The sequence below is a fragment of the Maylandia zebra genome, linkage group LG1, assembly GCF_041146795.1.
Source record: "Maylandia zebra isolate NMK-2024a linkage group LG1, Mzebra_GT3a, whole genome shotgun sequence".
Lineage (NCBI taxonomy): Eukaryota > Metazoa > Chordata > Actinopteri > Cichliformes > Cichlidae > Maylandia > Maylandia zebra.
The window spans coordinates 30,247,132-30,270,063 of NC_135167.1; the positions used below are offsets into that span (position 1 = coordinate 30,247,132).

At 42.3% G+C, this 22,932-nt stretch overlaps 1 protein-coding gene across 4 annotated transcripts in view; it reads left to right on the forward strand.

Moving 5' to 3' along the window:
• The window catches only part of znf609b (zinc finger protein 609b), an 83,037-nt gene that overhangs the window by 49,646 nt on the left and 10,459 nt on the right, over positions 1-22,932 (forward strand). For all 4 annotated transcript variants that reach the window (XM_012920984.4, XM_004557977.4, XM_012920985.5 and 1 more), the window contains exons 3-4: positions 8,252-8,477; positions 21,920-22,007. In XM_012920984.4, the coding sequence (XP_012776438.1) occupies positions 8,252-8,477; positions 21,920-22,007 (314 nt within the window). The remainder of the gene's footprint in view (positions 1-8,251; positions 8,478-21,919; positions 22,008-22,932) is intronic.

The window sequence follows — 22,932 nt, forward strand, 5'->3', positions numbered from 1 at the left end:
TTTTTTAAATCATCTACATTTCTGTCAATGTTAATCAACCTCCCACTGACACAATCTGCTTGCAGTTCTTTCCTCTTTCTTTTGTTGTGTGCAGTACCTACTCATAAAGCTTTTATAAAGGTTTTTTTGTTTTTGTTTTTTTTTAAAGAGGGATACGATAACCCACTCCTGCCATCAGTCCACATGATTCAGTATTCACAATCTCGCCTGACTCAAAGACCCTGCTTCTAACGAGGGTTACGCTGCTTGTGTTTTCTCGCAGACACTTAGGAAGAAAAATCGCCAACAAAGTAAATTGTGTGATTTAGCTGTCAAGCACATTGAACTGTTGTTGCACACATGATTCTCTGTGACCTGCTTGTACAAGTGGGACAGTAATGGCAAAAAAACATTAACAGATGTTTTTGTGTGTACAAAGAGACATTTGACTAGGCTTATATTGATTGAGTATATTGACAATTAGCTAAAGTGTATGGATTTGAAGACGTCTTTTTTTTTTATACACAACAGCCTGCAATCTGTAAAATCCTTCCTACGTCTTCTCCCAGCTGACTGTATATCATATTTAGCTTGGTCCGCTGTTACGATCTGCTGCCATTTATTCATTCCCGTGTGCATCAGCAGTGTCTGTGACCCTCATTTTAGCAAACTGCCTAACAGAATGGGGAAAAAGCATGTTAATGACAGCAGCTGCAACATGACAGCTTTATTGACCTTTTAAAGGAAATGTTAAAAGAGAAAGTTACCCATCGGCCCGTATCTCCCACTGGAGCTGATCAGATCCTTTCTCACTGGCTGCTGTCAGTGATCATAAGTTAAAATGAAAATACAGGCTGTCCTTGTAGCAACTTTAACGTTACTGTCACTGGGGCATTTTAAAGGATCTCACAGTCGGGGGTTGTAGCTGTTTTACTTGCACTCAAGTGTCTACAGTTATAATAGTCAACTGTGTGTGTGTGTGTGTGTGTGTGTGTGTGTGTGTGTGTGTGTGTGTGTGTGTGCGCGCGTGCGCCTCATCACCGATTATAGCCAAGACAACTTAGTCACTATAATACTGCAGTGTAATCCTTTTAATAATCGCCGCCCAAGCTCAGTGCTCAGTTTTTTTAATCCCAACTCTAATAAACAAGTTAAAGCTGAAGTTAAATGCGTCCAGTTAAAAGTGCAGCAAGCATCCATCTGCCACAGCTGATTTATTGTGTGAACACTGGAAATCCAGGCAGAGTTCCCCTTAAGTCAGCACTCTTGAAATATGCACAAGAGCAGTCCTGGATTTTGGGGATTTTTGCCAGCGAGTTAAACATTATTATTGCCAGTTTTGGCTTTCTTGTAGAGCTGGCACAAGGTTTGAGTTAAGAAAAGGTTTGCGTGACACTTGAGCGTTGTGGTTTTTTTAGGAGAGATTTCCAAATCCTTCTGTGAAGTCTAGCAAGGAGGGAAGAAATCATAGAATTTAGCATTGGCTGAGAGTCGGGTAGAGCCTTGTAATCTGGCAAGTTATGTAGTTCGGTTGCATGTGGGGTTTTTTAAAAGGCTGGACACAGGGCATTTCAGTGTGTGGTTTTGCATTCTCCAGCCTCAGAGAGAAAGTACTTTTGTTCACTCATCCATAGACAGAACCTGGAAGTGGAGAATTATATTCATGCACTTTCAAAACTGCTCCAGTTTCCACTGTGATTCTGCTTTTTTTGTTTAAAAAAAATACAGTTACCTAGTAAATGTTTTTTTTATTTTTATTATATAGTTGCATTATACGGAGTGGCTCATCACCTGCTGTATGTTTCTGACAGTTGAAATGAAATACTTTCCCTCCCCTGCTTGGTAACAGAAAAAAATTAAGCCAAAACTCATCTCAGCAAGGTTTTACTTAATCTGAAAATATAGCATGAGACTGTGGAATTAGAGCAGGGCGATATGGCCAAAAATATTTATCACGATATATATTTGAAAATTTGCGATAACGATATAACCGACGATATAATTGATGCGAGACAAAATGCAACTCCACAACATTACTAGCGCAAAAAGACAACCTTCCATTTATTTTCACTTAAACAAGAAGCTGGTTTTTATGTACATTAAAGCTTTATAAAAATGTAACAGTGCAAATGCAAATTCCTTGCTGAAAGTTTAACCAAAAGGCATTTCCAGTAGAAATGGGCTGACATATCCTGAGCATAACCATGTATAATATCCACTGAAGTTAAAAAGAGGTGCTTTGCAACATTAAACTGCAGTGTGCAGTACGCATTTTTCGGACCATAAGGTGCACAGGATTATAAGGCACATTAAGCGAAACAAAGCAGTCAGATAAATCAAACTTTATTAAACTCATTCTTCTTGCTTCCTCCACTTCTGTACCTTTGATTCATTAATGTTGAATTCTCTGGCAGCTGCTCTATTCCCATGTTGTTGCAGTATATTAATGACTAACCTTGTATTGTGGATGGATTATCTCAGTTGTTCTCCTGACTGAAGTTTGGTCCGTTTACAGCATCCTGTCATGCGATTGCATTTGTCTCTAACCATGAAGAACCTTCACGTTAACTTTTATAAGTGGAAAAGTGTTAGTGTTCGTCCTCCAGCTTCACTGTTTATGTTATGCTAACATAGCTGTGTCGCTAGCGATCACGTAGCACATCATTATATACCAGCTAGCCCAACTTCAGTAACCCTACAAACGTCACTGCTGTTTAGTTTCCTGTCTTCATTTATGTTGGAAGTGATAGCAGAGCTGTACGTTTGATTTTTTTCAGAAATCTCTCAGTCAGAACATGCAATATCATGCTTAGGTAACTAGCAAAACTAGCGAGCTAACTTCCGCTAGCTTCCTGCTAACTTCTAACTCCGTTAAATGTAATAACTTTTGTTTTCATGGATGCCTGGAAGTTAAACTTTATAGTTACACCTGGTAAAGCAGCAATGCTGATCATTTTATTAAAGATGAAAGAATTTAGTCAGTTTTTAACTCTAAGTGATGCTGCAGTGTTGTTTGACCTGAAGCATACGGAGTTTAGGACCCAGATTACTCCCAGATTTAAGAGCATCTTAGTCCGACAAATACGACAATAACAACGGCCGCTTGCATGTTCTGCAAAAAAATGTGCTTTGTTGTGTATCTGACGGACAAACACCAAACCAGTTCCACATCACGGAAGTTGCACCATTTTTACAAACCAATTCTGGTTCATCTGTTTCACTCAACAATCGGCCATGTGCGTATGAAAACAAAGGCACTGCGCATGCGCGTTTTACTCCCATTCTATCGCGATATCTCTACATAAAGATGGCGGCGCGCACGGGTGCAGCGGCTCTTAGCTCAACTAACACTTAGGGAGCACCAAGTGAGGTGTGTTCTAAGGTCAGTGAATCCCAGGAAGGCGGCAGGTCCTGATGGAATACATGGAAAGGTTCTCAGAGCATGTGCTGACGAACTGACCGGAGTCTTCACTAAAATCTTCAACCTTTCCTTGTCATCAAACACCGTCCCGCCCTGCCTCAAAACCTCCACCATCATCCCCATCGCCAAGAAGACAGCTGTGGCCAGCCCAAATGACTACAGGCCTGTTGCACTTACGCCTGTAGTGATGAAGTGCTTTGAGAGACTGGTCTGTCAACACATCAGGGCCGGTCTGCCTCCCACTCTGGACCCCCACCAATTTGCCTACAGGACAAATCGTACCACCGAGGACGCCATCACCATAGTGCTCCACACTGCGCTGAGTCACCTGGAGCACCGAGGAAGCTATGTGAGAATGCTCTTTCTGGACTTCAGCTCAGCATTCAATCATATCATCCCAGAGATCCTGGTCCAGAAACTGTCTCACCTGGGACTCTCCACCCCCATCTGCCTCTGGATCAAGGACTTCCTGACAAATAGACCACAGTCTGTCAGACTCGGCCCCCACCGGTCCAGCACCATCACACTCAGCACCGGGTCTCCACAAGGATGTGTTTTGAGTCCCCTCCTGTTTACGCTCTACACATCCGACTGCTCCCCTACCCATCTCTCAAACACCATCATAAAGTTCGTGGATGACACCACAGTGGTTGGACTCATCTCAAGGGGGGAGGAGTCGGACTACAGAGATGAGGTCAACAGACTGACTGAGTGGTGTTCAGTTAACAACCTCCAACTGAACACCACGAAAACTAAAGAACTTATCTTGGACTTCAGGAAGGGCAGAGCAGACCCGGCCCCACTTTACATTCACGGGAGCTGTGTGGAGAGGGTACACTCCATGAGGTTTCTGGGCGTGCAGATATCTGATGACCTCTCCTGGACTGCAAATACTACAGCGGTGGTTAAAAAGGCCCAGCAGCGTCTCCACTTTCTGAGAGTGCTCAGGAGGAACAACCTGGAGGAGAGGCTGCTGGTGACATTTTACAGAGCCACCATAGAGAGCATCCTAACGTACGGCATAACAACATGGTATGCAGGGTGCTCAGCTGCAGACAGGAAAGTACTGCAGAGGGTCATCAACACAGCCCAGAAGATCACTGGCTGCTCTCTGCCCAGCCTGGAGGTCACTGCAAACTCTCGGTACCTCAGCAGAGCTGGCAATATCATCAAGGACCACTCTCACCCCAGCAACCAACTGTTTGAACTATTACCGTCAGGCCGACGGTACAGGTCACATAAAACCAGGACAAACAGATTCAGGGATAGCTTCTTTCCCAGAGCTATCACCGTAGTAAATAAGCACAAAAACAATTGAACCTATTCCATACCGTCACTGTCATTATATTATGCTGCTATTCATACTGTCATTATATTAATGCTGCTATCCTGTATATATTGTACATACTATTGTTTGAGTACTTACGATTGTTTTTTTTTGTACTTTTTATATTTTACATTTATATTTATTATTGAAACTTGCACCAAGGGAGTGGCACTCCAATTTCGTTGTACTCTGTACAATGACAATAAAGGCTATTCTATTCTATTCTATTCTATATTTCATTTTCCTATCGTTGCCTAACATTATACCGGTATTACCGTGAACGGTATAATATGGCCCAGCCCTATGTGGAATTCAAGTTCATTAATGGAAATTATAATTGTTCTGGGAATCACCAGCAGTCAGTGTTCTTCATACAAATAATTAGAGAGGTACAATGATTAAAAGGCTTCTGATACTCCTAGAAACCAGGGGAATCCTTGAACCCCACTCTGCTGTGACACTCAACCTGCGTTTTCCATAATTCATTACTAGAGCCTTTCATTAGCCTCCTATAACTCAACACATGCACAAATGCACGTCGTTTTAGCTAAAATAATGTTGTTTTCAAATATGTAGAAAAATATGAAGAGAAGAAGGCTACAATCATTATTACTTGTTAAATTGAAAAGGATTAATTGGACATTTGTATTCCAGAATAATGGTTTGCAGGACTTGTATGCAATATAGCAAAGGTGGGTCAGTCTGTATGAGTAAATAATTAATAATGAAGTGGCTGATTAAAGCACATGTCCCACGAACTGTTTTATCAGTCATTTTTACTGCAGGTTTTAATTGTGTGGACCTCATAGTAGTTTCATTGCGATAAGCCGGTTATTGCCAGACCATAATGTGGTCGACTAGCTTTGGCCAGAAATGTATCCAAGATGTCAGCTCCTAAATTGTGGACACAGTTTAGGAGCAGTTTGAGAGTTGAGTCCATTTAAAGTAGGCCGTGCATGAACCTGTTTATCACCTTTCACCGTTTGCTGTCACTCTGAGGGAGGGTTTATTGTGCGGTCTTGTCTGCAGCCCTGTGCGTCTCCATAAGGCCTGAGAACAGCGTGCGGTGACAGCTTGGGTGATTACCTGTCCTGTCTCATTGTCTCAGTTGGCCTGCAGCTTGGCCACATCATGCATCAGAAACTGACACACAGTGATTACTATGTCGTTAGCCCTGAGAGTCTGTCGCTCTCTGCACTCATTAATTTGCTCTTCCTCTGAGCACTGGGAGAAATGGACTATCCACGCTGATTTCACTAAACCATGAAATATAAAGCTTGTATGATGACATGTCTTGAGCTAATGTTAGATTTCATTGAAGACTAATGTTTGGTTTTTAAAGCACTCGATTCACAACAGAGCGCGAGTCTTTATTTTGTGATTGATGCACTTCACACAGAATAATTCATAGTGTGCATTAGGGCTGGGCGATAGTCCTCAAATCAAAATCACGATTAATAGAATGTTTTACCCCGATTTCAATTAATAAACAGTTATTGTTACACACGCATCATAGTCCTCATAGTTCACTATGTTTGTACTGTATACTCAACTGCAAATGCTAGGATACTTTTTAGCTAATATGATGCACTCCTGGTGGTGGTATTACCTTCGGTCACTAAAGCAATTTTTAGCACAGCTTTCTGCTTTCTGTTTAATGTTGTCTTTATTGATGCCAAAAATGTATCCGAACAACAGACACAGCTTTTTTTTATTTGGCACAAACGGCTGGAGTTGTTCCAACTGGCTCAATGTTTGACTTTCATTCAATGATGTTTCCGTGTCGCGGACTGAATGGGAAAGAGTCACGTGACAACTCTTTGTAGTATGTTTTAAAGGGGATAGTATATAATGGGGCAAATATTAATAGAGTTTAAAAACAAAGCCAGCAAGATTCCATCAATTTGAGGCTCTGAATGTTGGTTCATTTTCTATTAATTGTCCAGCCCTAGTTTATATTTTAAAAGTCCCCCTTAAAGGCACAGAGACATGGGGAAATGAAAATGCTAATGGTTTTAATTCATGTTTGGCACAGATTTTTCAGTGTTTTTTGTGAGGCGAGTTATAAAAGCAGTTCAACTGTGATAGCCCAAAATGCAAAAAAGCAGAAAAACATAGTGGCATTTGCAGTAATTGAGCATCATGGTGGTTTTGGATGTAACCCCCTCATTTCATGAAGCATTGCTGGCTGTGAAAAGCTCTACCTAAGTAAAGTGGTGCTTTGAACAGCATTCAGAGCATGATCAGTGTTGAGAAGGCATTATATTGTTTACCGTGGTGAACACTGTTTAGCACGGTAATATTCGATTTGAACAAATGCAACATTTGCGTGGTACCATGGTAATATCAGCAGCAAATGTAACTGGATAAAAAGCATCGATGTGGCTCATGTCATTACTGTTGCGGGTACTTGTTTGAAAAATTACACTAAAGTAGGATTCATCATCTGGAAACGATAAATGTTGGTTTTGTGCTCGTCCCTTTAGTAGAGTTTAGTTTCCCAACACTTCAGCTGTTTCATTCTCAGATAAAATGGTGGACGGACATCCCTAAGATGTAAGCGGTAACTTCACCATCTGCAGCACCGACTTGTTGTAGTTCTCTACATCGTTTTCAGCTCGGAGCAGTAAGTAGATTAGAACAATTATTTAAAGGGTGTACAGGCTTATAATCCAACGTGTCAATTGTTGTTTTGTCTTCTAAGTCTAATAGGATCCAGCATTGGCAGCATATTCCCAAGCACTGAGTGGTTTATGCCCAATTAATAAATGTGCGGTGCTGGCTGCGGCGTGGCATTCCTCCTGCAGTTCAGTGCTAATGATTTGGAGCGCTTTAATGTCGACTACCTTGAATAAAGAGCGCTAAGCTTGGTGTCACTCCGGCCCTTAAATCACCATCACTCTTCCTCTGTGCCTCTTTCCCACCTACACATTTTTCAGCCTGCAGTTCTCTCTTCCCCTCAGATGTTCTCATCGGCTCCCTCCCTTGCTGTCCTTTTCATTTTCCTTCTCCGTGTCGGCCCACTGTCTCTTCATTACTGTCACAGAGTGTCAGAACAGGTGGAATCAATTACTGACCCCGAGCAGCCCACTCCTTTGCCACAACTAGCTCTTTAATTGAGGAAATTAATGAGTGATCAGTCTGCGAGATGATTTGGTGTCACGAGCGTCGCTTCGCAGTGTGCGAGGGAGGAAAGCTCGGGGAGGGATTGTTTGGCCGACCTCGTATAACAAATACGGTCCTTTTCAGATTTCCACTTCTGCCTTCCCTGCCTGCTAATCACCACTGAAGCGAGGAAAAACACAGCAGTGCATTGCTAACTGCTGCATCACGCTTTCTGTAACCAAGCTAGCTTTTAAAGTCCACTGAAATACCAGAATGTCCTCGATGCATTCAGCGCTTTGTTCACTTCCTCTCATTGTGGCATCCGCTGGTCTGAGACTCAACATCTGGCCCGTATCTGTTTAGAGAGTGGTTCTGAAGTGTGTTTCTATTTCTCTGAACCTCCACTTCTTCCTTCACAGATGGAATCTCCTGTCTCCACGCCAGCTCCACCCCCCCTCCACCTCCTGGCCACAGTAGGCAACAGTGAGATTGCCTCACCATGCGAGCAGATAATGGTGCGCACACGCTCGGTGGCGGTGAACACATCAGACGTGGCCCTGTCTACCGAACCGGAGTGCTTGGGGCCCTGTGAGCCTGGAACCAGTGTCAATCTTGAAGGCATAGTGTGGCAGGAAACTGAAGACGGTAAGTGGAGCAGTTTAACGTGCTGCTTTGTAAATCTCTTCCCTTTAAAACAAATAAGCTGTGGATTGTGGAGTTAAAGAAAATAGGTAAAAACATATGGGATAGGTTTTCTTTCTTCCTTTTATTTACAAAGCCAGAGCAGCTATGTGTTTGCATATTAACATCAAAGAGCTATTGGTTTTTCAAAGCTTTAGTGAATCTTCTGTCATTTAAAAAAAATCATCTTGCTGTCATTACTGTACATATTTGCCTCCTAAAATGTAATTGGATATGCTCAGACAGCCTCAGGAAATGGTTGTTGTTGGTGGTACTAATGTGTGCTTTACCAGCGCACATGCTGCGTAATATTGCCAAGAAGAATAGTAGTTGGCAGGCAGTTCTTAGGTGGCCTTGATTTCTTTGTTTTTGTTCGGGAGGGGGGGGATATTTTTCTTTTTTTCTTAGTACGCAGACAGAAGTTTGTTGCACAGAGATATCTGTTCTGCAGCAACATGCCTCAAACACAAAGCACTTTTTCTTTTTTCCTTTGTTTCTTTTTTTTTTGTTTTCCGCAAGCCTGCCAGTTGGGAAAATAGTGGGCTCCTTTTCTGCAGTGCAGTCCGAGGGAAATCTTATACACTCTGAGTTTTCCTCCCTTTGATCGAAAACCTCATACAGCTCATTTAATTTTAAGATGTATTACTATCACACCATCAGGTTCTGCTGGTTCTGAAGAACTGCCCCCCCCCACCCCCCACTTTATTTTTTTTCCTTTTGTGGATGTGAAATAATGCAAACACCTAATCTTCAAAGCAGCTTGCTCTCAGTCTCTCTGCGGGCATGCTGAGTACAAATCGCCCACACATCCACAGAGCTGTTTGTTGGTTCGCTTGGAGGAACCAAACAGGGAAAAAAAGGTCCCTGCCTCATCAACATTCCCAAAACACAGTCCCTGCTATTGAGTGGCTTTTCTCCCCTCTCTTTCCTCTTTTTTTTTTTTTGATTTTTGCTCTGTACTGCAGCTCTTTTCTGTTACCAAGCATCCAGCCAGTCGCCCCTTGACTCTTGTTTCCAAGCAAACTGAGAGGGAGCGAGTGCAAGGCAAGGGGGTTATGGCAGGGTGGGGGTGGTGGTGCGGCTGCGAGGGGGAGGGGTGGACAAGGCTACTTCTGTTAGTGACACAAACATGGCTCCGAGCCAGCACCAGTACTATGTTTGCGCTCCCTCATTCTCTGCCTCCCACGGAGCGGTTGAGCCTCCCTCTCTCGAGCGCGCACGCCCTGCCCCCTTCCCTTTCCCCAACCGAGCCTGTCCTTTGCCTGCACTCCGCTCTCTCAAAGCTGCTATTTTGGCTGAAAGAGGTAGTGGTTTGGCCTGATGGATCTGTGTTTTCTTCTGACTCTACTCTATCTGGCTCAGTGGGGAGGATGTTGGTGGGAGCTTTGAGTGGTTTTAAAAGCGGCGTGGTGGAGAGTAGCCGGTTGGAGGGCGGTTTGGGCAGACAGCAGGTGTAGCGCACAGGTTGTTGTGGCTATCAGAGCTGTAGACACCAGCAGGTTTTCGAGGCATCAACCCACTTCCTTTGCTTTGAAGCCATTTTTTTTAATTAAAAAAAGAAAACAAAAAAACTTAAAGGTAGAAGATCAGGTGAATATCATATAAAGGATAAAGCAACGAGTTTGATAAAAATAGAGTGGCCCTGTAGTTGTCTCTTGCGCACTCTTTTTGGTATTTTAGAAATGTATTACATTCTTTGAAGACAGCAGCTTGTTCACTGCTGACTGACTCGGCCCCAGCTGGTGTGTTTTTAAGAGAGAGCTGCGAGCTGTGGCTGAAATGCGCGCCGTTTCTGAACCTTTGCTTGGTGTTAAATTGACAGATATGCAGTAAACCTTCAGTGTAGCAGAGATAATAGGGGTGAATCTGGGCTGGGTCTTGCAATGAGACATTTCTCAATATCCCCCATTGTACTGTGCACACTACATTAAACGACACAAAGACGCGTGTTGCTTCTACATCATTTTAATGGTACGAGCCACCCTCACCCCCTCGACAGCCCACTGGCTAGTTTTAAAATGAAAGAGACCCAGATGCCGCTTACATCAAACTGCTGTTCAGCTGCGTTTCCCCTAAGAGAACGTGGACTTCTTGCACCGTGTGGCAACCGAACAAATGAGAACCAAATGAGGGAATCAGGCGAATCCAGGCAGAGTACCAGGGAAGAGGCAACAAAACTGAGGCCCCAAAGACGTAGCAGAGGCATTCTGATTAGCAGTGAAGTTGAGCAGTCTCCCCCCACCCAACACACACACACACTTCTCTGCATGACAGAGAGCTGTTTAGGCATGCGCTGCGTGTGTGTGTGTGCATGCATGCGTGCGCATTTCATTTGGCATGCCATCCAACAGCTGCTTCATCACCTCCGCCTTTCTGCCTTGTGGGAGTAAATGAACAACAGGCTCCCAGTAATTGTCTGTGCCTCACCCAAGTCAACATGTGCCAGTGAAAGAAACAGATGAGGAGGAAGCAAGCAACAAAATGTGATTACAGGAGCTGCACCTTTAGGTCAGCGGTGACAAGAATCTTGGCTGATGAGGGCCGGGTAAATTTTTCATCCCGCGTAATGTGAGCTCAGATGTAGCCGGATCTGGATTATGACTGGATCTAAACGGAAGCCTTAATGTAACTTGGATTTCAAAGTGACCAAAGTAACCCACTGTGGCTTTAAAAAAGCACCCTTTACTGCATTTAGGACACACAGGATGAAAATAAATGGATAATATGTGATAAAGTGAGTCTGTGTCATGCTGTCAGTCTGGGGGTGAGTGAAGTGTAGACAGGAGGAAGGCAGAAACGCAGAGCCGTGGTATTTTAAGGCCCGGCACTGACACAAATCCCCTCGGCGCAGACGAGGCAGTAGCAGCTCCCAGGGTCGTGTCGGCAGAGCAATGGGCCAACCCCTCCCAGGCTTAGCATGCTGATACCTCCAAATGCCATCTCTAAAATGCTGGAGAAGTTGCTCTTGAAACGCAGCCCAGAACGCCTTGGCTCCTGCCCCAGGGCAGAGGGAACACAGAAGGGGGGGCCCTTTGGCCAAACACCGCAGCTCCATGCCAGTGCCAGTGTGGCATTCAAACACACCAACCCTCCAGTACACAGCAGGCTATTCCCCAAGCTGGTCCCACAGCTTCTTGAGCTGCCTAATAGAGAAATAATACAGGCTGCTTGTGATAAATGTTTGTCTCTTGGATTATTTATGCAGCGCACATGATTGCAGCATTGCGAGCCTTGGCTTTAGCACAGAAGTTAAAAGCCGTTTGGCATCTGCATGGAATGGAGGTCAGTGTGAAACGGAGATTTCTGTATAAACATTTGAGAGATGCCTTTTTTCCCCTCTCCTTTATTTCTCCGACCCTGTCAGAGAGTTGAAAAGGGGAATATTGTATGAAAGGAGTACTTGGCTCTATAGTTAACTTGCCAGTTATGCTTCCTTGCTCCTTTGAAGACACCTGTCAGTAGCCTCATTGAAATGTTTTTACAAAGGCGAGCGGTGGCTGCTCTCCGTGAACCCACCTTAGAGGCTGTCCTTGAAATGAGAGCGAACGTTGTCAGGAGGCCTGTAGCTGTCTGCCAGGCCAATGAGCAAGAAGGACACGGAGTGAAAAATCAATCAGAGAAGACCAACTTCTGTTAGCACTAAAGGCTCCTTTCAGAGAAAAGTGTAGAAACGATACTTATTTTTCTTTCTGCAGCCCCCACGCAGTACATTTTCATTTGCCAGTTCCTTAGTCACTTCAGTTTCCAATCCACCCAGCCAATCTTTACCCTCATCAGTGTTCACTGTGCAGTAGTGGAAGTGGCCAATTTCCAGGGGAAAAAAGGGAAAGAAAATAACACTCCCATATTTAAAGAATTTGCCAGTTTTCCTAAATATGCTGTTGAAACAACACTCAGGGAACTTTAGCCATCGATGGCTCGTCATTGTCTGACGGAGCAGGCTCGTCTTGTTAGTCGCTAATTTAGTCCCCCGGTGGTGTTAACAAGATGGCGCCCACGTGTGAACCCAAATCTCTAAAGAGAGAGATGCTGGTAACGGCTCCTATTCTTACTGGCTGACAACTGCATTTTTTTAAGCACTTAAAACCGTCTTGAGTCGTAAATCGTGTGCCTGGAGGAATTGAAGGCTTCGCCAGTGGCTGTCATAAGATATCATGTTTGCTATATACACATCAAGGAGAACTTGAGTAACACGCCTTTGGCAGGCCCGTATCTTAATCTCAACACCATCTCCTTTAAGGCAAAACACCAGAGGGGTTGTTTTAAGGGTGACTGTTTTTTAATGGTGGCATTTAAGGAAGCTGGGATTGTCTTCATACACATTATTTCCAGTAATAACTGCAGTTGGTAAAGATGTCAATTTTCTCCCTTCCTCTGGCTGTTACAAGCTTTGCTTGTTTGTGATCTGCTCATCTACTCCCTCTGCAAGAGTAAACATGCATAGCTGCTTGGTTTTTTCCCCCCCTTCTTAGGGAGGAAGAACCTGCTGCATGTGTCTGATAATGTCTAGCTGTGTGGAAAGCATACTAATGCAACCCTCCCTTGCCTCTCAGTGCTGTGAGAGAATTGACCTTCTCACAGGCTGTTATTCTTGTCTGTCGAGAGCGACTTCTCACTTTTACCTCTCGCGAACCGGAGGCTGAACTTTTCAGAGGACTCACTTGAATTCTCTGAAATCTAAAATAAAATCATCAAACGTAGCCTCGTCTGAACCGCTAGTCATCTGTAACTTTTTCTTCTCAGCTTAATGTCAGCAACTTTTTTTTCTCTCCCTTTTTCTTGTAACAGGGCTTACGACTGCAAAGTTTACAGTGTTCAGTTTCTTCTTTGCCAGGAACTTATTGCACAGAGGATAGTAGAGATGCACAGAATTGACATGAATGTGTTTATGGTGTTTGCTTGTTATGGACAAAATAGCAGATGTAAGAGGGTCAGTTCAACTGTGACTGCCACTGACCTCTCGCATTTCAGGAATGAGGAAGTGTCCCAACTCCTTTATTTAGTGTTTAAACTTCCTGTTTACAGTTGCATGGTTGTAGTCATTGCAGGTCAGACTGGGATAGCTGGATGGAAATGAGACTAAGGTCTCCCAGATCTGTACCGAGGTCAGATTATATTTACATATTGTATTCATGGTCACGTCTGGTTACAGCACATTAGGTTTTGTTTTTATTATGTCACACTGGACTGTGGGTGAAACAGGCCAGGAAAGTGAAAAGAGGCTGGTTCACTGGTTGTTGGTGAAGATTATAGATTAATATTCAGCTGAGGATGTGCTTACACAATGAAGCATTGCAATAGTTGTTAGTTGCCTTTAGAAATACTGGACAGTTAAAAAACTGGATCACTCGGTTGAAGAAAGCATGAATCTTTTCATAAGGAGAGGCTTCTGGCGGTGACCTTGTGACGAGATGCAAACTTTAATGCTGTCCCCTTCGGGAGAGTTGTAATATTAGCTATAGCTTCCAGTTTCTTTTGGTTGGCAGATGCAGTTCAGTAAAGAGAAAATGTTTCCTGCATGGAGTTGGCACACAACAGGGTTGGGGAAATGGTGATTTTTCAGAGAGACATGGCTGCTGAGTTGTTCTTCTCTTCTGTTTTTTTGATGTGTTGAGCACCACAAGGCAAGCATCATCGAGTTCCATTATATTCAAGAGAAGGCAGGCATCTCTACAGCCCAGTATGTCCCAAACTGGACAAGTCAACCCTAAATATTGATGGATTCTGGATGGATCAATTATACTGTAGCCCCCCCCCCCCAAAAGAATGTGTCAGTTTGTATGTTTCAGTGTTTCAGACAAATCCTACAGTTGTTCCCAAATTGCTGTTTGCCCAGCATTTAATGCAAAGGTCAGCCTTAGGAGATTTTGCTCTGACACTGACACAAATGGACAAGCTCGACTTCGTTTTATGAGCCGCACCATGAAAACGGGCTGTTGGAAATGCACTCCCGACACTTGAATGCTCAAACACTTAATTTGTCAAGGTTACAGTTATTGCTCGCGGCAGCACACAGCTATCTTTTATCTTCTCTCCGTAATGAACACTGGCATTTTCTCTCATTGTTCTCACTTTCTTGTCTTCATGCAACCTTGATAAATGGTGCTTTTACTGCACAGAAAATGGTGAATGTTCTTTTTTTTTCTTTGTTTTTTTTGAAGTTCTACATATTTGTATCCAACTGTTTGAAAAGGTGATAATTGCAAGTGCTGGTAATTGTTCACATAAGTATTATTTTTATTTTTTTTTAGGGATTGCCTGGCTTTTAAACTGAAATTCCTTTCACACACTTAGACAAACAGAACCCTTTAATTTGGTGTTTTGGGAGGGGAGTCGTATAACATCGCACCCAGTCATTACATTTTCAAAGATAACAAAGGCATTTTGACAAGGTCAGTCAGTGAAAATGCCGTTAACCCCATTGGATTCCTGTTGAGATGGGGCAAAGCAGGGGTCAGCCAGTGAACCCGTGGCCCTTGCAGATTTCACCAGCAGCAGAGGACCTGATATTTTGGCCCCACTGAGGCCTAATGAAATGTGTTAAGTGGTGAGGAAGGGAGTTTGAAGGCAGGGGTAGGGCATGGTGGACACCATTGCAGCACACAAGCTAAGCAAAGCAAACGGGAAAGTTTGGCGCTTCAGTCGGGGTTCTGTTTGTTGTTCAATAGCATTGAAAGGAAATGAGTGGTGAAATTACAGGTCAATTCCTCTCATTAATGTGGATTTCACTCTGCCATCCTGAGTGACCCTATTAAGGTTGACAGGGGGAGGGGAGTAAGAGGGGGAATTGCAGGAAACCATGTTTGCTCCACATAATTTCAGACCCTTTTCTTCCACCACACAGCAAGCCTCCCTTTGAAAACAAATCCCAAGTGAACTGCAGTTTCAAAGTGCAAGTTGTATTTTTTTGATCTTTGAACGCCAGTCTTGTTTCTTCCCTCGAGACAAATCCAGTGAAGGAAAGAAGGGGGGGGGGGGATTGTTGGCCCACACAAACACTCATCTGTAACTCTGTGTGTGTGTGTAAACAAATGATCACGCATGGAAAGTTCTCCTTGTGTAATTTGCTTTCTGCCACAGGGAAATTTGTTTGGGTTGTTATGTCGAGGGCTTTCCGTGTTTAGACAGACATGACATTGACATCTTTGTCCTAACGGCTTCAAAATGATTCCAAGGATGAAAGTGTGCAGATAAATTCAAACAGCTTTTCAGTTCCAGCTTTGAAACCTGATCTTGTTACATACCCTTGGGCATATTTTTGATATGGCTAACAAATTCAGTGGATTTCGAAACCCCTGTCAAAACTTTGAGTAGCTGAGTTAAAATTACGCAATGTAAAGTGTAATAAATGTTAAGCATTAAAATGAAAGCATGAAGCATCTGATTTTTTTAATAACCTGCATAAATATAAATTTTCTCAAAGATGGAATAGTTGTGCAATCAGCTACTCATGCCATCAATATACAATAACGGTTGCTTAATGAAGTGTAAATGTCATCTACTCGGTAGTGCAGGAAGAATTTAGAGTGTTGCTCATAAAGTATCATCTACAGTAAATAATTACCAGGACGGAAGAAATTTTGAAACATTTGCAAGATGACAGTTGTGTAATAGAATTTTTAATCCTTGTTGCTTTTAGTATGGGGCAAACCAAGCTTTGTTTATCTCTGACACACTGATACTGTGGAGCTTGCAACTTTACTTACCAAGCTCTGATACAACTACTGAAGTGTCAGCACTGAAAACGTATACCAGTACTCCCCATGATGAGGAGTGAATTTTAATTACTTAGTAAGCAGGTAATACTGTGTCTAATTGATGCACAACATACACACGTAAAGTCTTTTTTTCCTCTTATTTTGATAAATGTTTCAGCACAACTTGTTTAAATGTCCTTGAGGTGTCCCAGATAACATTCAAGGAACTACGTTATTAGCATTCAGAGTAGGTTAGAAGCAGATATCTGAGCTGACCCAGAAGCCAAGGACCGCTGACAGGATTACAGGGTTGCTTGGCTTCAGCATGGGAAAGCAGCCAAAAGGAAGGTACCTCTGTGGGGGAAAAGAGACAACAGCAAACATGGATTATACAAAAGGTCACTGTCACTGACTCTGAACTATTGGAGTACAATACACTAATGTGCAAAAGTCTTAAGCCACCCTTCATTTCTTTATATTTTACTTCCAAGTAGCCAGATATAATTGTTTTGGTGTGATTTTGAGCAATAGATCTTTCAAAGTTTTTCTTTGGGCACTGGCTACTTTTTTATTCATTTTCAGTCTAGTCATTGTAACTAATCATTGTTAGAGGAATGTTTGTTTTTTTAGTTAGCCACTTAACAGTGACCTATTCAGGCAGTAAAAAGTCGCCTAACTAAAGGAATGACAGATAACTTGGCAAAGATTTTTTTTAATTTTAATATCCTTAGATACTTTGTAAGTAGCAGTCCGTAAAAATCAAACAAAACTTGTTTTCATTTCTTTTTAGAATGTATGAAAAATGTTAAAGATAACAGTGTACAATACATAAAATAGTACTTTTTGCACCAACAAGATGATTTTCAAAGAGCTATTAGCTGAAAACTTGGAATATCTCAATGTGGTGTTCAGTGAGTCCTTAAACAAATCTGAGGAAACGGACAAGAGGAGGACTAAATAAGCAGCAGGCCTAAAAAAATTATCTGCATGTTGTACAATATCTGAAAGCCATGTTTTTAAGAAATAGGGAGGAAAAATGCAGTAAAGACCTGACATAGGACTTGAGAGATGCATCTGGCCTTTCTACTTTTAACTGAAGTCTCATCAGAAATTATCCCAATTAGAGCTGGGCGATATGAGATTTTTTCATATCACGATATGTTTTTTTCATTTCAGGCGATAACGATATCTATCACGATATAAGCCAAATAACTATATTTGTAAGATTTAAATGTGCCGTTGCTCACAAGTAAAATGTGAAATAATCAGCAGCTTGTTTTTAAATATTTATTTCCCATAATAAGTTCAACAGGGTAGATGTACTTAAGGAACATGAGACTTTTTCAGATAAATAAAGGCAAATATTGCAAACTACACAAAAGGCAGCCGCTAAAGCGTTTAAGTTTCAAAATAGAACAAACGAAACAGACTAAATTGTCAATTCCACTTAGAAACAAAATATTAATTCTAAAAATAAATCTTAGTTTGTTTTACAGAAGAACAGACAAAACTGACTAACTTTTGTCAATATCAAATAAACTGAGAACTAAAAGGAAATTCTCAATCTCTCCTTGTTGTATAGCTTAGCTTTTCAAACAGTTTTAACAGTTACTTTAGTCTGACAAAAGCCGAATGACGAATTAGCGCTTCCAGTCAGAGACTGAGGCTACGTCCACACGTACACGGGTATTTTTGAAAACTGAGATTTTCCGTTTTCGTTTTAAAAAATAATCCCGTCCACACATAAAGGCAGAAATGAAGGAAAACGCTGCTATGAACATGCCAAAGCAGCAGGTGGCGCTAGATTCCTAACCGTGCCGAAATGCTGGCCAATCAGAAGTCTAGAAGCCTCGGTGGGAAAAAGTAAACAAAGCTGGGGCATAGAAGCAGAACCGAGTCGTATGTGTGGACGGACAGTAACTGTGTGTATATGTAAGCATTTAAACACTGCAGAGAGTAGAATTAACAGTAACAGTATTGTAGAAATTCATTTCACCGAAACAATAACGTGGCGCACAGTGTGACGCATGCACCAGTTTATTGTATTTCCAGACTTGCTTTCGGCACAATTTACAGTGCACGCTACTCTGTTTTTGTCAGACTTGAAATAGCCGAAATACCTTCACACTACGGAACTTCTATGGCTCTTCCGTTCGACAATCTCTCCGGCGTTGGAACCATCATCTGTTTTCTCTTCGGTCACGCTCGGTTGATTTTTCTAGTTGGCACACTCATTTCCTCCATTATGCGCTGGCTGCTTCCCAAACAAACACACGTGCGGCTTGGCACTTGTGCTGTACGTAACAAGTCACGCGACGTGACGCTGCGGCTGTGATTGGTTCAGCTCTGCGCTACTGAATTTGGATTGGCTGACTTTTTTTTTTTTTTTTTTTTTTAAGAGGACAAGAGCGGCGAGGTCTATCGCGATAGCTTAATTTCTCTATCGAGTAAAAGTTATATCGCGATACATATCGTTATCGTTCTATCGCCCAGCTCTAATCCCAATGAAAGGGTGGCTGTCAAGAAGCCATTCTTTAGGAAGGGAAATAGGGAGAAACGGCCAGGTTATGCCAAATTACACAAGAACTCTACTGAAAATCTGTGTCAACAGGTCTAATGGAGTGATGAATGTAAATTTGGACATTTTTATTTCAAATCAGTGTTACTATGTACAGAGGAGGTCAGAAGAGAGGTGAGTGTCTACAGCCACACACAGAGGAACACCTCAACATTACTGAAGTAGTGTTGGATCATCTTGACAAAGAACTGAACAAAAGGCAGCCAATATCCAAAGTAGAGCTGGTATTAAGAAATACCAAGAAAGCTTGCCTAAGAGAGTTCAGGCTGTGTTGAAGAGTAAAGGCGCATACAAAATATCGGCTTACCAGGGTCATACAATTAAAACTATCAAGTACCTTAGGCTTGATGTAGACTTCTGTGGGAAATCTGCATCCTAACCTTCTTAGTAACCAGAAACTCCTTTTATCTGGTGCACGTCAGGTTAAATACAAGGTCGTGACGTAGGGTTAAAATGGGGTTCTGGTAGATCTGATGTAGAAGTATAGTTCACGTGTTGCTGTGATATTGTTAATGATGCTGTTTGTCATCACTGAAGGAAGCATACAATGATAAACACATTCTTTATGACCCTCTGACACTTCCTGTTGCATCCCCAATAGATTTCCAGAATGTTTTGCATTTTATAGTATAATTAAGGTATCAATTGACCCTTTGCTCTGACCGCTCATAATATTTCTTTCCAATCAAATCGGCAAGCTATTTAGACTGCAAATGCAAATTGATCACGCCATCTATTCTCATCACCCGTCCTCCACTTTGCCTACACGAGGTTAAACATTTGAAACCCTACGCTGTGATCTGCTTTTCACTGGCTGTCACATGATAGCTGTAGCTGAGGGAAAGATGGGGAAATTCCTGAAGAAAATCTCATGCAAAACAGCCAGTGTCAAATAGATTGTGGCTTAAGATTTATTTTCCAACAAGACAGCGATGCTTATCACAAGATAAAATGCGGCGTGGAATTTCTTCAGAACAAGATTGTCAAAGACCTTGATAACTGAGCTCAGACCTGAGTTGTGATGGAAAACCTTTGTAGTGGCTCAAAAATGGTTTAAGAGATACCACTCATTCACTTTGAGCTCGAGTAAATCTGTGTAAAGCTTAATATATGTGTCGCTTTCTCTTCCAGGCGGTCGTGTCAAAATTCTTATTGACTCAAGCAAATGGCAAAGAAATGTGTATCTGAAAATGCTTTTTTTCCCTTTTAAGTGTCTCAATCAGTGCTGCTGGCATTACTAACACTTAATTCCCTCTTAAGCTCATGCATTGTTCCAGCGACTGAAGACACAGTCAAACATAAAGACCAAATGCTAATTTTAAATCATTTAACAACTCGTAGTGTAATTTCTAAACCCTTCTCTAGAGAACGCCGGGAAGGCTATATCCTGCAGATCATGAAAGGCCACTCATTCATTTGCCCTGCCTTGATTTACATCCTGCCACGACCAGCTGCCAGAGCCATTTTGTGCTGGAGTGTTTGGAGAGCTTAGGGGGGTGGGGAGAGGGTGCTGTTGAAGGCGTTTCAGAAAGGGTCTGGGTTCTTTTAATGTGACAGAAATCTGAACTGGAGAACCTCTCTTTACGCAACACACAGACACACACACAAATGACATTTGCAGTTGGATCTTGCCTGGACCCAACATTCATGCTTTTGAGCCATAGATTGAAGGAAGAGACTTGTAGCCAAGTGTCAGCAGGTTCCTGTAAACATATATAAATGCCTTATACACTCGCTGCTTTATGCCAGAGGCAGCAAGAGAAAAATGAGGTCTGAACTGTGACTTGAACTGTGTGTGTGTGTGTGGGAGGGGAAAAGATTGTAAGCCAGGGATGGTTATACCATTGAAAAGAGGAAATGAGGGTGAGGGTGAAGGAGAGAGGGAAAATGGGGTGAGCAAGAGAGGTTTCCTAAGCTAATAAAATGTTCGGAGGGATGGAAGCTGCCAGCCAGCATTCCTGTGCCATTAGATAAGTTAGCTCACTGCAGCCTCCAGTTTCTCTGCAGTGCTGAAGTGGCAAGCTGAGGTCACCAGCAGAGAGAGAGGGGGGATGGTGTGGGCAATAAATTCAGAATGTGTTTGTGCACAGTCGTTGCTCCTGAACCACTGTAGCCGTTTGGTTGATGATTCACTTCTGAATTTACGGGTCAAATCTTCGGATTATCCTTCGTTTGCCTGCCGTCGCAGCGTCCATTTAAAACGACCTTCAACAGGAGCCGCCGTGTGGAATGTGGCTTGAATTAATATGAAACGTACTCCCGCATTTAAACATCCACGTACAAGGATTTTAGTTAATGCAATCTTAAACGAATCTTAATTTTATCTCTAATGTTAGAATCTCTCATTTTAGACTGTAAAACGTGAGCTCAGGTGTCACACTTAGCACAAGTGGGATCGTGTAGCTCACACCGAATGCTACAGTATTCACATGAGCCAAATAGGCAACGCAGAAGCTTCTAAGTGTGACAGATTGCTGGAATGCCACTGAAGTCAAGTAGCTTTCTTTGCACATTGTCAGAAAGAGCCATCCTCACTGAAATCTGTTGAGCCCAGGAGCTTGTTGCTTGTTTTTCATAAGCTGTGGTACTGCCTCTACATTCTCTCCAAGGTTGTAAATTTTTGGGCTACAAAGCGAGATAGAAGTTTTGCCGAAAATATTTGCATCTAAGTAATTGTCCCTCAGGGAACTCTCTTGTACTTTGAGATGGCTTATTTAAATCGAATGGGTGTTGTGTGAGTATTTCCCGGTAAAATCTATGCGATCGTTCTCAGCGAGACCTGCTGCAAGTGTCTATTTTTACAGGTTTTACAATACCGACTGCAGCTGAGTCTGTTCCAAGTCATTTAGAAGATATCAGTCAGTCTTGCCCCCACGGCTTTACTGTGTGAAGAAGATTAAAAAAAGGATCCTTTGAATTGTAAAACTGTCTTCCATATGACACCCTTTAGCGAAGATTAACACAGTGCATTATGGCTGTAGCATCATTTTCCTTACATTTTGCTGTTATGTAGGGACTTCGCAGTAAAATATTCTGTTTGGTATATGAGCTGTATTTTATCCACTTCCTTTAATATATTCTAATAGGTGGTGTAAGATAAATATGTAAATCTTTGATCCTTTGTTTTACAGGCATGCTAGTGGTCAATGTTACTTGGAGAAACAAGACATATGTGGGCACCCTGTTGGACTGTACACGGCATGACTGGGCTCCCCCGAGGTAAGATGCATGGCTCTGTGCAATTCTTTATTATTATTATTATTAGAGAAAGCAGGGTTTGCATACTATTACTTTTACTCTCCAACATTTGGTGCTCGGCCTCTTAACCCTTTCATATTCTGTTTGATATAAATGTGCTGTAGCAGAGTCAGGCTTGAGGATATAAAACCTAATGCATCAACTTGCCATTGGACCTACAAGTACATGTTAGTCCTTACGTTGAGCCTGGAGAAACAGGATTCATTAGCAAACAGCTGATGTCCCAGGAGGCAGTAGTAGAAGATACAAAGATACTCTAATTAGCCAGATTGCAGAATCCACTCAGTGAACTGACAGCTTTTCCTCAACGCTATAACGTTCTTTATCACAACGGCTGCAATTTCTTAGATCACTGTTATGTGGGTGGTAGCATGAGGTGTTGTTGTAATTTCTGGGTATTTGCCTTTGTTATGCAAAATACACAGTGTGTGGATTGTACCAGGCACACTCGCTTTCATTTGAAACACCCGCACTGTATCTAGATGTAAATATAAATCTATATTTGAAATGCATGGTTAAGTGCAACAGAAAAAAATCTAATGAAATCAAGGATAAACCAGTGCTAATGGAAAACAAGAAGAGGCTGTATAATACTAATGTATCACAGTATATTACAATAATGCTCAGTACATGTTGTTTGCTGTGCTGCATTTGGACTGAGATAATCTTGCATTTGCAGCACAACCACATTAGGGACAAGCCATGAATAAATCAGAAAGCCTTTAACAGACTGAATGTAAACTTGGGCTTGTAATGTGTCTAAATTCCAGTACCAGTCAGTCTACCGATATATTCACATCCCCTGCTGAGGTTGAAATTTTTTTGGAGAGACTTGCAGGGGAAGCTGTGAGTCATACCAGCCCTGTGTCTGACTTTGTCACAGACT